Genomic DNA, 17941 nt, shown 5'->3' with positions numbered 1-17941 from the left:
TAAGTGTGACCAAGTCTGAGGATACCAAGTGTGACTAAGTCTGAGGATATTAAGTGTGACTAAGTCTGAGGATACTAAGTGTGACCAAGTCTGAGGATACCAAGTGTGACTAAGTCTGAGGATATTAAGTGTGACTAAGTCTGAGGATATTAAGTGTGACTAAGTCTGAGGATACTAAGTGTGACTAAGTCTGAGGACACCAAGTGTGACTAAGTCTGAGGATACCAAGTGTGACTAAGTCTGAGGATACTAAGTGTGACTAAGTCTGAGGATATTAAGTGTGACTAAGTCTGAGGATATTAAGTGTGACTAAGTCTGAGGATACTAAGTGTGACTAAGTCTGAGGATACTAAGTGTGAATAAGTCTGAGGATACTAAGTGTGACTAAGCCTGAGGATACTAAGTGTGACTAAGTCTGAGGATACTAAGTGTGACTAAGTCTGAGGATAATAAGTGTGACTAAGTCTGAGGATACGCTGCTCACAGACTGAGAAGGTCCATAAATGAAACATGTGTCGGGTGCGATGCTGTGGTTTTGGTTTTGTTTCTGTGTCCTCCCAACATCCACATGCAGACCAAAGACATCACGCAGAGGAAACCGTGGACACCATGGGCGGAACCACTTGGAAGTGGATCTGACAATCCTCTTCTTCTTCATATTTCCTGACAAACCTGCACTGAGCAGATGTGCTTCCACCTCACTTCCTATGATTCCATGACCTCTGACCCAGCAGCGTACCTCCCCTCACTTCCTATGATTCCATGACCTCTGACCCAGCAGCGTAACTCCCCTTCACTTCCTATGATTCCATGACCTCTGACCCAGCAGTCGTGACAAGACCGACCGTGACTGATGACTTGATTGAAATAAAAATAAGAAATACGTGCGACTGATTAGACGTCCTCCATAAACATGGTGTTACTCACAGGTGCTGCTAGCTCAGAGGTGAGGTGGTAAACATGTGTGGAAGCAATGTCACTTCATCATAGCAGAAAGCTGCATTGAGGGAGCAATAACTCACATTCTTACTTCCTCTCGGTACCTGGCAGGTACACACCCAGGCAGCATGCTCCTTTAAAAGCATTAATGAGCTGCAAAAGCAACAGAAAGTAGACTTTAGTTTGATTTGAGGCCCCCTGGGGGAGCGCACAGCTGCGGGGTAACAATGACCGCGCACGGAAAGGTAAGGTGAAGACCGTAACTCTGCAGAGTGTCACAATGTCCCAGCTGGCTTTTACAATAACAATCACTCCCCAGCCTGGATTGTTGATGGACCTGGCTCATGTGCCTCCAGGAGACTTCAGCAGAGGTTTGGCTCCACCTTGTGGGTGACCGCCGTGCATGCTTCCTACCTTGTGGACAAGGTATGGTCACTAGAGGGGGAAAGGTGATGACAACATACTGCCACACAGGGGTAGAGGAGCCCACACCAATATTCTTTCAGGGTCCTAGAAACTGCCCTGCCACTTATTCCACTCAGGAGCCCCAAAACATAGCAGGGTATTGCTGCTATTCCGACATGTGGCCTCTTCCCGGAAGTGGTGGTCAACCAAGCCAACTATCTGAGGACAAAAGAGGCTGAAATCTTCCTGAAAAAAGCAGATACCAGCAAGAAAATCCAACTAGATTAATTCACTCCACCAGTAGTGGAGTGATATCAAGGATTATACGTTGGTGTGCTCCAGACGTCATTCTACACCACAAAACTGATGAAACCTGGACCATCATGGAGGTCTACCACTTCTGTGTGTGTGTCTGGGTCAAGGACGTTGGTATCAACACTCTCACGGATAAATATGTATCATTTTTGTAAGGGTAAGGTTGCATTTCACGATTTAACTTTGTGTCTACAGCCATGTTTGTTGTTGTTGTTGTTGTTGTTGTTGCACACACCGTTTATGAGTAGCATGTTTTTCCCATCTTTATCAAGTTAAAGTTACATTTAAAAAAGTTAAAGTACCAATGATAGTCACACACAGTCCTCTGCATTTGACCCATCCCCTTGATCACCCCCTGGGAGGTGAGGGGAGCAGTGAGCAGCAGCGGCGGCCGCGCCCGGAAATCATTTTTGGTGATTTAACCCCCAATTCTAAGCCTTGATGCTGAGTGCTAAGCAGGGAAGTAATGGCTCCCATTTTTATAGTCTTTGGTATGACTTGGCCGGGGTTTGAACTCACAACCTAACCACTAGGCCAATCATATCAATCTATATCAAAATATAACTATAGATGTCAACATTGTGTACGTGCTGAAAGATTCATTTATGATTGTTTATTAAAATATAACTATAGATGTCAACATTGTGTATGTGCTGAAAGACTCATTTATGATTGTTTATCAAAATATAATTATATATTGTATATGAGGCAGCTGATTGGAGCTGTGGCCGCAAGGTAGTTGGGGCCTGTCGTGGCGGTAATCCTAGAACCCGTTGGTGGACACCGGCGGTGAGGGATGCCGTCAAGCTGAAGAAGGAGTCCTATCGGGTTCTTTTGGCTCATAGGACTCCTGAGGCAGCGGACAAGTACCGACAGGCCAAGCGGTGTGCGGCTTCAGCGGTTGCGGAGGCAAAAACTCGGACATGGGAGGAGTTCTGGGAAGCCATGGAAAACGACTTCCGGACGGCTTCGAAGCGATTCTGGACCACCATCCGCCGCCTCAGGAAGGGGAAGCAGTGCACTATCAACACCGTGTATGGTGAGGATGGTGTTCTGCTGACCTCGACTGCGGATGTTGTGGATCGGTGGAGGGAATACTTCGAAGACCTCCTCAATCCCACCAACACGTCTTCCTATGAGGAAGCAGTGCCTGGGGAATCTGTGGTGGGCTCTTCTATTTCTGGGGCTGAGGTTGCCGAGGTAGTTAAAAAGCTCCTCGGTGGCAAGGCCCCGGGGGTAGATGAGATCCGCCCGGAGTTCCTTAAGGCTCTGGATGCTGTGGGGCTGTCTTGGTTGACAAGACTCTGCAGCATCGCGTGGACATCGGGGGCGGTACCTCTGGATTGGCAGACCGGGGTGGTGGTTCCTCTCTTTAAGAAGGGGAACCGAAGGGTGTGTTCTAACTATCGTGGGATCACACTCCTCAGCCTTCCCGGTAAGGTCTATTCAGGTGTACTGGAGAGGAGGCTACGCCGGATAGTCGAACCTCGGATTCAGGAGGAACAGTGTGGTTTTCGTCCTGGTCGTGGAACTGTGGACCAGCTCTATACTCTCGGCAGGGTCCTTGAGGGTGCATGGGAGTTTGTCCAACCAGTCTACATGTGTTTTGTGGACTTGGAGAAGGCATTCGACCGTGTCCCTCGGGAAGTCCTGTGGGGAGTGCTCAGAGAGTATGGGGTATCGGACTGTCTGATTTTGGCGGTCCGCTCCCTGTATGATCAGTGTCAGAGCTTGGTCCGCATTGCCGGCAGTAAGTCGGACACGTTTCCAGTGAGGGTTGGACTCCGCCAAGGCTGCCCTTTGTCACCCATTCTGTTCTGAACTTTTATGGACAGAATTTCTAGGCGCAGTCAAGGCGTTGAGGGGATCTGGTTTGGTGGCTGCAGGATTAGGTCTCTGCTTTTTAAACATGATGTGGTCCTGATGGCTTCATCTGGCCAGGATCTTCAGCTCTCGCTGGATCGGTTCGCAGCCGAGTGTGAAGCGACTGGGATGAGAATCAGCACCTCCAAGTCCGAGTCCATGGTTCTCGCCTGGAAAAGGGTGGAATGCCATCTTCGGGTTGGGGAGGAGACCCTGCCCCAAGTGGAGGAGTTCAAGTACCTCGGAGTCTTGTTCACGAGTGAGGGAAGAGTGGATCGTGAGATGGACAGGCGGATCGGTGCGGCGTCTTCAGTAATGCGGACGCTGTATCGATCCGTTGTGGTGAAGAAGGAGCTGAGCCGGAAGGCAAAGCTCTCAATTTACCGGTCGATCTACGTTCCCATCCTCACCTATGGTCATGAGCTTTGGGTTATGACCGAAAGGACAAGATCACGGGTACAAGCGGCCCAAATGAGTTTCCTCCGCCGGGTGGCGGGGCTCTCCCTTAGAGATAAGGTGAGAAGCTCTGTCATCCGGGGGGAGCTCAAAGTAAAGCCGCTGCTCCTCCACATGGAGAGGAGCCAGATGAGGTGGTTCGGGCATCTGGTCAGGATGCCACCCGATCGCCTCCCTCGGGAGGTGTTTAGGGCACGTCCGACCGGTAGGAGGCCACGGGGAAGACCCAGGACACGTTGGGAAGACTATGTCTCCCGGCTGGCCTGGGAACGCCTCGGGGTCCCCCGGGAGGAGCTGGACCAAGTGGCTGGGGAGAGGGAAGTCTGGGCTTCCCTGCTTAGGCTGCTGCCCCCGCGACCCGACCTTGGATAAGCGGAAGAAGATGGATGGATGGATGGAATTATATATGTCAACATTGTGTACGTGCTGAAAGATTCATTTATGATCATAAATTAATTTTTTTTTTTATGGTGAATCCCATCACCATAAAAAAAAAATCTAAATGCAAGGCATGATGGGAAAAAGGCAACCCCTATTTCCACACTTACCCATGTTTGACTTTTAGCTGCTTGATATTTCTGATTGATTACAAAACTTTAAAGAGGTCGTCACAGAAGTAAACAATACATACTATTAATATACAACTATAATAAATATATCCATGATATTAGTAGAGATATAGTCAGAAAGTTTGGACCCCCTGATGGACACATTTGAAATGAGTAGAAAGCCCGAGTGATAACTCAGCCGTTTATTTTGAAGAAAGTTGAAAGTCCAATATAAGAAAAAGAAGATTGCAGTGTTAAATCAAGTGCACTTCAACAAAGCCTTGCCTTCCTGTGGTGAGGTGAAACAGACAAAAGCGAACAACACACCTTGTAAGGCTTGTGGTGGGCTGCCGTGTGGTCAAATATGCAGCGTGGTGGTCAGTCCAGGAGCACAAAGACAGGCAGTGGACTCTTAGAAAACCAGTGGGACAAGATGGCGTCTGCCTCCAAGGCCATGTTGTTGGTGCTTTGAGGGAAAAGTCTCGGGTGGAGGGAAAAAAAAGGTGAGCCAGATGAGTGTGGAGTATCACTTGTCAAACAAAGCAGTCTTGGAGTCCAAATTAGGCCACAGGGGACGTCACATTTGTACTCCAAAAAGAAGTTATTTGGGAGTCAAATGAACAAACTTACGACTTAACTTGAAAATGTGAAGCGTTCCCAATCCTCCCTGCTGGAAACCAGCGCCTACAATTAAGACGGGGGCGCCTCGTCCAACGGCGCCAAAAAGAAAGCACGTCACCAATCATCAAACTTTCCCTATCGTCCCTGCGAGAAGTTCATCAAACGTTATATTTACAGGACATGGAGCCATAAATGCAGCAATTCACCATTTCAGTGCAGGTTATAGGACAAGATACACTTTTCACATTCAAGGTTTCGCAACAATACCTCGGCGTCGCCGTTACGACAAGCCGTTAGGGTCACGTTTCCACCAAGCAGAAGGCGTACAAGGCAATACATTGAGCAGACAGCAGGTGGCAGTGTTGACTTGTGAGTGGGAGAAAATAAACACATAACAGGACATGAATGAAGTGTGGAACTTGCTCAAAGTGACCCAGAAATACAACAACAACACTAGCTTATGTTGCCAATAGTGCTGGAACACAACATTTGCATTTTATACGTAGGTATATATGTATATACATACCGACTAGAAGCGCTACTAATAAAGTATGGCAGTACTAATGAATTGACAACGGTACCTGGCCAAAGTGGTATGATTAAAGTAGTACAATCTTTATGTAATAATTGTTTCTAAAGCTTTGTATTACATTGAGTTCCTGGCAGGCGGACGGGAACTGTCTTCGGGGCCTACCAGGAGGAAGGCTCGTAAAACTCCACTGTGACTTCAAAGCGGACCGATGGCAGGATCTGCCCAATTTCCAGACAAACTCTTTTCGAAGTAATTTACGAACACTTTTTGAACTATTTTACGACCTCTTCTTTTGAACTGTTCGGTAACCAAAGGCAACGCTGTTTACGACCCACTTCCCTCTGGAAGCAGCTGTGGTCAGGTGGGGGGAGAAATTCAAATAAAGAAGGAGTGCAATCTTTTGGCAGAACGCGGTGCAAGACTGTGCAGAGAGTACAGTGGCCGCGTCTCTCCTCAAAATTGAGTGCAAATTTAATTCTGTCTCTGTTTGATTCTTTGCTTTTTGTCTTGTTTAATAGATGTCATCAGTGTTTGAATCTGACACTTTAATTCAAACTGAGCTAAACATTTGAATAACAATGATGGAGACCTGCACAGTGGGTTTAAAGCTTATGTAGTTAGCTCCCCTGCTGTGTAGCCACAGCTTGACGGCAAACGTTAGCACGGTCCAAACCGCCCACGTAGCGCAGACTCATACAAGTCCAATGACTGAACTCTCTAACAACTTGCTACAATTTGTGTACTTTTTAGCTATGGTATTGATTTGAGTGTTTACTGATGATTTTATTTGTCTTAAAGCACAGACCAAGAGTGGCAAACATAAATGATGAAGCATTTAATGCAATATCAGTAAATCTTTTTTAGCTATTCTAACTTTATCCTAGATCAGACCTGGGCATTCAACAGCCCGCGGGCCACATCCGGCCCTTTGTGCGTCCATGTCCGGCCCACGTGAGGCCAATCATTTGAGAACATGTCACTCCCCCGACGCACTGAAAAGAAGGCTTAGAAGAATATGTTTAATGTGTTGTAAGATTTTTAGTAAAAATTAAGTCAAAAATGCATTTGATCCCCTTTATTTTTGAAAAGTATCTAAATACTGGTATTGGGACAACCCTAACCCAAAATACCAATATTTATGGATATTGAGCAAATTAAAGCAGGTATATGCTGATAGAGTTTTCAAGGATATGGCCCAGCCCTACTCACTGGATGGCACTTTGTTGCCATACATAACCTTTGTAGCTAAAACTAGCCAAATAGCTATGATTACCGTAGCTGTAGACATCCAAGTAAAGGTTGCAAACAGCTCCTTAAAGAGATTAAAATGTATCCTGCTCCTCTTTTGCATTAAGACTGTTTTCAATTTGGGGTACAGTGGAACCTCGTTTTTGTAGGATTCTATTTTCCACTGCAAAATAATCCACCATAGGGCCAAATAATGTTGCGAGTGCCAGCACTTTGATAAAGATAGTGAGAAACACTAATAGAAAAAGTCATGTCAAAATACAAAAATGAGGCTCTTCCTTCCCCTCTTCGCCAACTAGAGTCTTTCATGTATACATGACACATGTACAGTATATTGTTTTCTGCATGTAAAACTAATGATATTCTATAAATGAAATGTTTCTTAACCAGCTGAAAATGTGTTTCTCAGCGGTTGTAATACACTTTCCCACCACTTGTGGCAGTAATGAGAATATCAAAACAAACAGAAGAAGTCTGGCGCTAAAGTCAGAGATGTTTTTAAGCGCAGAAATGATGACTAAAGTGGTGATGCTGTACTTTATTTTGCACTTTAATTTTATCGACACTTTACTGAAGAAATACATCATTATTATTGATGACTAATTAGTTAGAATTCATCAATTTTAGCATGTAAATCTATTCTCCATCAGTTTTTATCAGTCTCCTCTTTTGCAGAAATTTGACTAGTATGCATTATTGAAATCAGCCTGACCTACGCCTGAGGTTTGTGTGTTAGATAACAAAATCATCTTTAAGATGAACTTACTCTGATGGTGACCTTCCATCGCTCGGCTGTCGAGAGCCCGCTGACGTACTGCATAACAGTGTGGTACGCCAGCTGCACTGAAGCAGACAAACAGGCGATTCAGAGGGTCATAAAGTCTGCACAAAAAATCATCGGCTGCCCCCTCCCCTCCCTGAAGGATTTTTTATACAACTCCCGCTGCCTCAACAGAGCAAAAAGCATCACCAAGGACAGCACACACCCTGGCTTCCACCTGTTCCACCTGCTACCATGGGGCAGGCGCTATAGATGCATCAGAGCCAGAACAAACAGACTCAGAGACAGCTTCTTTCCCAATATCCTACCCTAATACCCTACTGTGCAATATTACCCTTCGAGTGCCATACGTCCGACACTGATTGTTATTTACTCCGGTACTCTTGTCTTGTTCTGTATATTGTACAGTATTTTGTGTTTCTATAGTGTTTTGTATATTGTACAGGATTGCTTATTATTTTTATTAATTAGTAGTCTGTTTATTTCAATTGTTAGTTTTTTCTTTATTACCTATAATTTAATTTATTTTTACCCCATATTTGTTCCCACTACCGCACCATAAGTTGGAGTCCTTAATCTCGTTATATGCAAATATAATGACAATAAAGTCCATTCTATTCTAAACTGTAAGGAGGTTGGACACAATGAATGAATGTGGTAGATGACTAATTCAGTGTTAGTATTTGAGTGCAACTGTAGTGGAAATGTTTGGTCTAAATCAAATGTGGGGGTTTTTGGAAGTGATGAATACATTGTTTCTAAGGTTTTTCGGAGCTGTTGGAAGAAAAGGCTAAGACGAAGCGAGGTACCACTGTGTTAGTCCATCTAACTTTGTGTGGTCTCTGGGTCACCATGAGTGTGTTCCAACAAACAACGGGGGTTGGCCAAAGGACACGGTGCGCCCCACCCCAACATGGTAGTATTCTCCCTGCAGCTCCACTTGACCTCCCCACGCATGGCTACACCTCAGCCAAGGCATCTGGCAGCCATTAGTCGGGTCTGAACTGCTGCAACACATTTAGCTGGCCGTCTACCAAACAAGCCGAGCGATTTGGACGGATGTGAGAGCGCCCCCTAGTGGGGCACCCTGCTGACAACAAGCCAGACTGCCACCTGTGCCTGAACGTCAACGCACAAATATGGTTTAGTGACATGCACATCACATGTAGTCATATAAGTCATGTGATGGTTGGAGAATATAAGACACACGGACGACACGTTACAGACACCTTGCTCATACATTCATATGTCAACAGTAAATATGTATATATTCATATATAGAGAGAATAAATAGTGACTATATATGGTGGAGTATATTGCAATGTTTCACTGCACACACACAAGGAGGTTCTGGTACTGGTACTGGTACTGGTACTGGTACTGGTACTGGATGGAGACACCTGGCAGTGGACTTACTGACTGGGTAATCCCTTCTGGTTGAGGTTTTACACGTCACTACAGGTCAACTAGTTCATCTTTGCAGGGGCGTCCAAAGTTTTCTACAAATACTGTTGGCCTATTCATGGCTCCAATTCATTCATTAGGAAAATAGTGCATATTTTGTGTGTTTGCCATATAAAAAAATGTTCATTGAAAAAAACAAAAAGAGCATAAAACAAAGAAAAATATTAGAGTGCCAATTTTGAAATGTCATTTTCGGCACCCGCAAATTATAAACATTTTCACCGACCCTGATAAGAGTTTTCATAGACGTTAAGGGCTTCAAAAAGGCATCTAAATAATAATAACAATAATAAATAAGCAGCTCTGCTGCTCGGGCCTGAAGAATAACAACTTCTAATGGACAGATGTATGTGAATACTGAATACTGGTTCTAATGGACAGATATATCTGAATAACCGGTTCTAATGGACAGATGTATGTGAATACTGTATACTGGTTCTAATGGACAAATATATCTGAATAACTGGTTCTAATGGACAGATATATCTGAATAACTGGTTCTAATGGACAGATATATCTGAATAACTGGTTCTAATGGACAGATGTATCTGAATAACTGGTTCTAATGGACAGATATATCTGAATAACTGGTTCTAATGGACAGATATATCTGAATAACTGGTTCTAATGGACAGATATATCTGAATAACTGGTTCTAATGGACAGATATATGTGAATAACTGGTTCTAATGGACAGATATATCTGAATAACTGGTTCTAATGGACAGATATATCTGAATAACTGGTTCTAATGGACACATATATCTGAATAACTGGTTCTAATGGACAGATATATGTGAATAACTGGTTCTAATGGACAGATATATGTGAATAACTGGTTCTAATGGACAGATATATCTGAATAACTGGTTCTAATATATATATCTGAATAACTGGTTCTATTGGACAAATACAGTATATCTGAATAACTGGTTCTAATGGACAGATATATGTGAAGTGGATCTAGTGTTGAAGGTAAAGTGTGCACCAGGGGCAGCTAGTTTTTACCGGCCCGCCACACATTCTAAAAATGTTTAAATAAAACATGAAAAAGTGGAATGAAAAAGCAAAAAAGGTGAAATGTAACGAGAAAAAGTTGCCATGTTGACTCTGATGATAAAGCTTTTTTTTTTTCTTTAAAACTGTCATTGCTCAAAAAATAATAACAAATCAAAATCAATGTTGTTATGAATTATTGAAAATAGTCAAGGCTCCAATTACTTCACATCAAACATTCCAATATAGAATATAAAGTTGTTTTTTAAATGAAATATTTAAATCAATTTTAAAAATCGATGGATAACTCTGAAGCTGAATTAGAGACTTAAAGCTGCACTAAGTGACTTTTTTCAACATATTTTTATAACTTTTGAGATGACACAACTGGTTGTGTCATGGCCTAAGGAAGAACGCCTACGTGGAATTACTGCTCTCATGGCCGAAACTCCAAAACAACCAAAGAAAGGAAAAGTTTTGTCTGAGGACACCAAAAAGAAAAACGGAGCTTACAGTCAGGATCAACATTGCCCCGGCTTTCACTGGCAGGCCTGAGCTGAGAGAGCAGGAATTTCACAGCGATGCTGATGATCCTGCTGGACTAGTAAGTGACTTTCCATCCTCAAATCAAAATGATGTTAATGTTAGCAATCGGAAATGTGCGTGGTAGCAATAAACAGGCACCAGCGTGATAGTTTCACTACTACTTCCTTAGAAAAAAAACTCTCCCGCCGGTCTTTCTTTGCTTGGGACCTGCATCTGCCCCGGTACATTCTTGTTTGTAGAACAATCCAATGTCTGCTTTTTAATATCAGCCACTGGAGGCAGAATACTACATCCTGTCAGTGTGGCTCTATATGCGCTAGGCATCATGGGAAATGTGGTCTTCTTCTGGCAAATCAACCAAAAGTGAAAGTTGTAAAGTGGAGCTTTAAGAGCTGAAAGAAAAAAAACGCATTACTTTTTTTTTTTTTTACACTGTTATGACTAGGGATCCTTTTTTTGTTGTTTTTATTTAGATCAATGTTGTTATGAATGATTGACCTGTTTAAGGCGGCAATTAGTTCACATCAAATATTCCACTTTTTGGGAGAAAATATTGCACATTTTGTGTTTTTGCTAGGGGTGTAACGGTAAGTGTATTTGTAGTGAACCGTTTCGGTACGGGGGTTCAGTTCGGAAGTGTACCAAACGAGTTTCCACACGGACATATTAAGTAGCGTAACGTACGTTGTGTAAACAATGCACACCGAGGCACAACACACGGCATGCTAGCAGCTAACGGGCTAGGATAGACTGACCATACGTCCTCTTTTCACCGGACATGTCCTCTTTTGCGGAGTTTCTTAAATGCCTCAAATGTCCGGCATTTTGAGTTAGGGTTGCGTGTATTTTCAATGTACGTTCAGGGCTAAGAAGGGGTTAAAAACAAAACAAACAGCAGCATTGGTGAGGGAGGGGCAGAGACAGAGAGAGAGAGAGAGAGTTATGATAAACGCGCATCTGCTTTTTATCCATAGATTTATCACATTTAATTTTTTATTATCTATAGCAGGGGTGTCAAAAGTGTGCCCCGGAGGCCATTTGTGGCCCACAGCTAATGTTTTAAAGGCCCACGGCGCATTCTAAAAATACTATTCAAATAAACAAAAGCATAACAAAAGTGAAATAAAAAAGCTTAAAGGTTAAATGTCATTTAGAAAACGTTGTAATGTTGACTAATAAAACAAAGCTGTTTTTTTTTCTTTCAAACTGTCATTGCTCAAAACATAATATTGAATCAAAATCAATGTTATTATGAATTATTGACCTATCCAAGGTTCCCATTACTTCACATCAAATATTACACTAAGAAAAATATTTTTGGTGGAAGATTTTGCAAATTTGGTAAATAACCCAAAAATGTATATTTTGTTGTTTTCTTACTGTACCGAAAATGAACCGAACCGTGACCTCTAAACCGAGGTACGTACCGAAGCGAAATGTTTGTGTACCGTTACACCCCTAGTTTTTGCTATAACAAAACTGGGTCTACATTAGAGATGCGCGGTTTGCGGGCACAACCGCGGAGTCCGCGGATTATCCGCGGATCGGGCGGATGAAATTTAAAAAAAATTAGATTTTATCCGCAGGTCGGGGTCGGGCGGTTGAAATAAAAAAAAAATAGATTTTAAATAGATTCAGGCGGGTGGCAGTTAAACCAATTGGTAAATATATATACATAGTTAAATGTTGTTACCCACATACGAAAAACGAGCAGGCACCTGCAGCATATGCCACAACAGAAGAAAAAAAAAGAAAAGAGATGGACACTTTTACGGAGCAGAGGAGGGACACCTCGCCGGGGTCCGGGACCGAGGCCCCTTCCCCCGAGAGGGCCCCACCGGGAGCCGTAGCTGAGGCGATCCGCGAGAAGGGCCCGACGCACGTCCAGGGTCACCACCGCGCCCACCGCACCGACACCCCGCCTCGTCCGCCTTCGCCGCGTTACGCGCAGCAGGTAAGCAGCTTACCTGCCCGCCACCCCCGTGGCCGGGGGCTCGTAACAGGGGTCACTCCGCGCGCTCCGCCCGCGCAGCTTACCTGCCCGCCACCCCTGTTGCCGGGGGCGCGTAACAGGGGTCACTCCGCGCGCAGTGCGCTCACGAAAGTGGTGGGGCTCACCCTGGTTGATATAGACAGCAGGACGGTGGCCATGGAAGTCGGAACCCGCTAAGGAGTGTGTAACAACCCACCTGCCGAATCAACTAGCCCTGAAAATGGATGGCGCTGGAGCGTCGGGCCCATATACCCGGCCGTCGCCGGCAGCGAGACGCGCTTGGAGATGCGCTCAGCGCGGCTCCCATATGATTGCGCACTGGTGTGCGTCTGGGCCGTGACAGCGTGGCACGCGAATGTCTGTTCTGCATTGGATCAGTCTCCTTTCTTTAACAGGCAAAAGCTTTATAACCTCACTAATGCCTTGCATCGTCTATATTAGATATATAACAACGGGCGGGTGCGGTTCTGATTAAATGTTAGATCGGGTGGATGGCGGATGGTTGACGACTTTCTGATGCGGTTGCGGATGAAATAATTGCCTATCCGCGCATCTCTAGTCTACATTGACAAAAAGGGCACAAACCATATGACTATGTTTTTTAACAAAGTTACAGGTAAAGTTAAAGTTGATCTAGAAATGTAAGCATTAAATAATAATAAATATATAAATAATGACTCATTTTTAACATTTCCATGAACTTGAGGGGAGTTATAAAATCAATATATTACATGGGGTTTGAAAATGAAAATAACAAAATGGCCCAAAATGATTTAATTTTTCAGTGTAAAAAGTTTGGACACCCCTGACCTGTACTGGAGATGTGTAAAGTTGACCTTGTGGATCTCCTGAAGTGTGCGAGCGAGCCAACAAAAGTAGATTTGGACTTGTGGCGTGGAGCTGACTGTGGTGGCGTGGCGGCAGTGGAATCTCTGGGAATGATTGTGCTGTCGTCTTTTCAGTTGGGAAAGTGAACTTGTCAACTAGACGGAATGCTAGAAGTAGTTTGGCTCTGTGGGAGGACTGATGGCATCAGAGGGCGTGCGATGAGAAAAGCCGGGGTGCTGGTCTGCGGACATGATGGGAGCTTTTTATTTGGTCTTTAGTTTGCCCACCTCGCCGTCCAGCCGGCCCTCCTTGGCCAGCTTCTGGTTGAGTTGGCACAGCAGGCGGAGGAAGCCGTCGTTGGGGCCGATCTCCCGCTTCAGTCGCACGGTGGCCACCGCTTGCCGGGCGTCCATCTTGTGGCGCAGCATGAGGTAAGCCACCACCATGGTGGGCGAGCGGCTGTAGCCTTCTCTGCAGTGGACGTACACCTTGCCTGCAGGACACACACACACACACACACACCCTTCTGGGTCTGCACCTTCCTCAGATCTAGTACTTCTTTGGCAGCGACCCAATCACGTCAAATCCAAGGGTGCCGTGTTACAGTACCTGGGTTGCAGGTGGCGTCACGCCCCAACTCTCCGCTCTTATGAAAAGTAAGGCTCTGCTTTTCCAAAAAACAGCCAGCTTGAAGTAAATACACATTGGCTTTGCTATTGACATGCTAGTGATTAGCATTAGCAGTTTTACAATGTCAGAATAATTGTATGTAAGTTATCACGAAACGTCCTGTTCCCATAAGTTCTCAGCGAGCAGACAAAAGCTGCCCTTGATCTTATCAAGCAAAAGGCTTGTAAAACTCCACTGTGTACGATGGGAAGCGACACGAAGGTGTCGGTTTCTTCGATCTATTGTGAGCCACAGGAAGATCTTGTCTTGACCCGAGATCTACAAAGCGGAGAGGAAGCAGGACCTGACGCAAGCTACAGGCATCATTTCTTTGAACTGTTTTGTGACCGTGCGCAACGGCTGTTTACAACCCCCGTGCCCCTAGAAATAGCTGTTGCCATGTAATCAGGGAAAGTCCAAATAAAAGACGAGGGGTGCGATCCTTTCGTCAGCGCGTGGGACGACACTGTACAAGAGTACAGGTGTACGCGCTCTCCTCATGGAGCTAAATTGAATCCTGTCTCTGTTTAATTCCTTGCTTCTTGTCTGTTTAATAGATGTCATCGTGTTTGAACCTCCAAATGTCTTCATAAAAACTACAACTAAGATGCACGTTACAATCAAACAGCTGGTGCGTAAAAGCTACAACACGTACAGTATTGACACTTTTTGGGGCGCAACAGACTGAACTGACAAGCCAAGGCAGCATAAACTATACACTACTGCCATCTGACGTCCTGGACTTGCAACTTATTGTTACGCTTGAGACTTAGTTAGAAATGTGATAAAGAAACAATTGGACAGCAGTTATCACCCCTATTTTAGCGTCCCTTCACTGGCTCCCTGTGCGTTACCGAATCAATTTTAAACTCCTTTTATTTGTTTTTAAATGTCTAAACAACCTCGCGCCAACCTATCTCTCCGACCTCCTTCAGCCTTACTGCCCCACCCGATCCTTAAGATCAGCCGATCAGCTGCTGTTGACGGTCCCTGACACAAGGCTGAAGCTTAGAGGTGACAGAGCTTTCGCCGTTGCTGCTCCCAAGCTCTGGAACGACCTACCCCTGAGTGTTAGACAAGCCTCCTCTCTTCCTGTTTTTAAATCTCTCTTAAAAACATACTTTTATTCCATGGCTTTTAACACTGAGTGATATCCATCCTGCAATGGCGCCCCATAATACACCTGCTGTGAACCTGTTTTTATGTTTTTATTTATTCTATTCTAATTATTTATTTTTTATCGTGTTCTGTTTGTGTTGTGTTGTGTTTGCTCGGTACTCGTTTTATCTTTTAACCTGTTCATTGTACAGCACTTTGGCTACCCCTGTGGTAAATTTTAAATGTGCTTTATAAATAAAGTTGATTTGATTTGATTTGATCAGATCATTTTAATGAGATCTGATCATCAAAAACAACTATTCCTGACTATATATTTGAACCCTGCGGATTATAAAACAGTGAGGCTAATTTATGGATTTGTCTTCAATGTGTTGGATAGTTTTCATTCAACCTAAGCAGAGACACGGAAAAGGCAGGATATTGTTAGTGTTAGTGCTATGGCGCCAAGTGGGAGAATTCCCTCACTGCGGGTGTTGCGGTTTGAAAATCTACTTCCTGTTTTAATGCCTTTCTGTAAATATAATAAATACATGAATTACCGTAAATTCCGCTCTATAAGCCACTACTTTTTTCCTACGCTTTGAACCCTGCTGCTTATAAAACTGTACAACCGTAATGTTTTGTATTCAACAAGTCTTTTACAACAGACACTGAAAAGGTGTGTCGTTGTCATTTGCAGAATCTTTCACAACGTATATATCTGCAATTTATAGCCCGGTGCAACTAATAATCTAAAATTGTGTGTGTGACGCTCTATGGTCGGGAAAATAGGGTAATATTTATTGACACACACAAAAGTACCGACAATCGGTAGCGTTGAGCACCAATATGGCTTCCCAGGTTACCAGGAGTGTATCCTAATCTTCTTTATCGCAAGTTTCACCAATCTTTCCTCACAGCGGCTTCAATGAGAGTACACAAGTTGGACCTGCCACCCTGTGCAGTTGGGAAAATGCGTCTTTCGCAGTGCGGCATCTACTCTGTGGGATATGTGTGTGTGTAAAAGAGGAGCTTCTAGCATCTCCACTGCAGCTCCTCATTAAAATCCTTGACCTCCAACCTTTTGCTTGCAAACGACGGCCACAAAATGTGCCAATAATGCAAAAGCTGCCACTGCGGCAGCACACTGCTTGGCTCCTGATGTCATGGTAACCTGGCCTTTATGTGGATCTTACAGCCTGGATGTCATACGTGGTACAAAAGTTGTTTAAGGAAGCTACAAGTGCAGCCGTGTGTGCGGTCCCACAGCGGAATATGGAGCAGGACTCTGGGGAGAGTCAGAATTAGATTGTCATCCGGGTTAAAGCAACGTCTGGTCAGTGACGTTGATACACTCACTTCCATGCCGCAACTTACCAACTCAACTGGAGGTAGGAGCCAACACCCTCGTGGAAATCAATTCAAGTCAACTTCATCGGAGCTTGGCCACCAAAACATCACAATTAGCCTTTTTTATTAAAAGAAAAACTAACTTTTTATGAAACACTGAAATTAGGGATGGTGTCCTTCACATATTAACCAATACGTTAACAAGGACCACTTTTGTTGTACTTTTGTATGTCTTAATATTCTTTGTTTTTGATCATAAATTCTCCATTTTTGGAAACATTTATGATAATTGCTGTCCAGTTGTTTTATCATATTATTACAAACCCTGTTTCCATATGAGTTGGGAAATTGTGTTAGATGTAAATATAAACACAATACAATGATTTGCAAAACATTTTCAAGCCATATTCAGTTGAATATGCTACAAAGACAACATATTTGATGTTCAAACCCATAAACTTTATTATTAACTTAGAATTTCATGGCTGCAACACGTGCCAAAGTAGTTGGGAAAGGGCATGTTCACCACTGTGTTACATGGCCTTTCCTTTTAACAACACTCAGTAAACGTTTGGGAACTGAGGAGACACATTTTTGAAGCTTCTCAGGTGGAATTCTTTCCCATTCTTGCTTGATGTACAGCTTAAGTTGTTCAACAGTCCGGGGGTCTCCCTTGTGCTATTTTAGGCTTCATAATGCGCCACACATTTTCAATGGGAGACAGGTCTGGACTACAGGCAGGCCAGTCTAGTACCCACACTCTTTTACTATGAAGCCACATTGATGTAACACGTGGCTTGGCATTGTCTTGCTGAAATAAGCAGGGGCGTCCATGGTAACGTTGCTTGGATGGCAACATATGTTGCTCCAAAAGCTGTATGTACCTTTCAGCATTAATGGTGCCTTCACAGATGTGTAAGTTACCCATGTCTTGGCCACTAATACACCCCCATACCATCACACATGCTGCCTTTTACACTTTGCACCTATAACAATCCACATGGTTCTTTTCCTCTTTGGTCCGGAGGACACAACGTCCACAGTTTCCAAAAATAAATTGAAATGTGGACTCGTCAGACCAGAGAACACTTTTCCACTTTGTATCAGCCCATCTTAGATGAGCTCAGACCCAGCGAAGCCGACGGCGTTTCTGGGTGTTGTTGATAAACGGTTTTCGCCTTGCATAGGAGAGTTTTAACTTGCACTTACAGATGTAGTGACCAACTGTAGTTACTGACAGTGGGTTTCTGAAGTGTTCCTGAGTCCATGTGGTGATATCCTTTACACAC

The 17941-nt window shown here is 44.0% G+C and overlaps 1 protein-coding gene across 2 annotated transcripts in view; it reads right to left on the bottom strand.

Moving 5' to 3' along the window:
• Positions 1-4714: 4714 nt before the first annotated feature.
• Positions 4715-17941, bottom strand: part of dusp3a (dual specificity phosphatase 3a) — a 35395-nt gene continuing 22168 nt past the window's right edge. Inside the window, exons 3-4 of one of the 2 annotated variants that reach the window (XR_009811792.2) lie at positions 13518-14028; positions 4715-5291 (exon numbers count right to left, since the gene is read on the bottom strand). Coding sequence is in view for 1 of the 2 variants with exons in the window: in XM_061932143.2 (XP_061788127.1) it covers positions 5283-5291; positions 13823-14028 (215 nt within the window). In the remaining variant the exon portion in view is untranslated. The remainder of the gene's footprint in view (positions 5292-13517; positions 14029-17941) is intronic. The other variant, XM_061932143.2, reaches the window with a different exon arrangement.

The sequence above is a fragment of the Nerophis lumbriciformis genome, linkage group LG39 (genome assembly GCF_033978685.3).
Source record: "Nerophis lumbriciformis linkage group LG39, RoL_Nlum_v2.1, whole genome shotgun sequence".
Taxonomy (NCBI): domain Eukaryota; kingdom Metazoa; phylum Chordata; class Actinopteri; order Syngnathiformes; family Syngnathidae; genus Nerophis; species Nerophis lumbriciformis.
The sequence above is the reverse complement of the archived record's forward strand: the minus strand, read 5'-3'. Positions and strand labels throughout refer to the sequence as shown.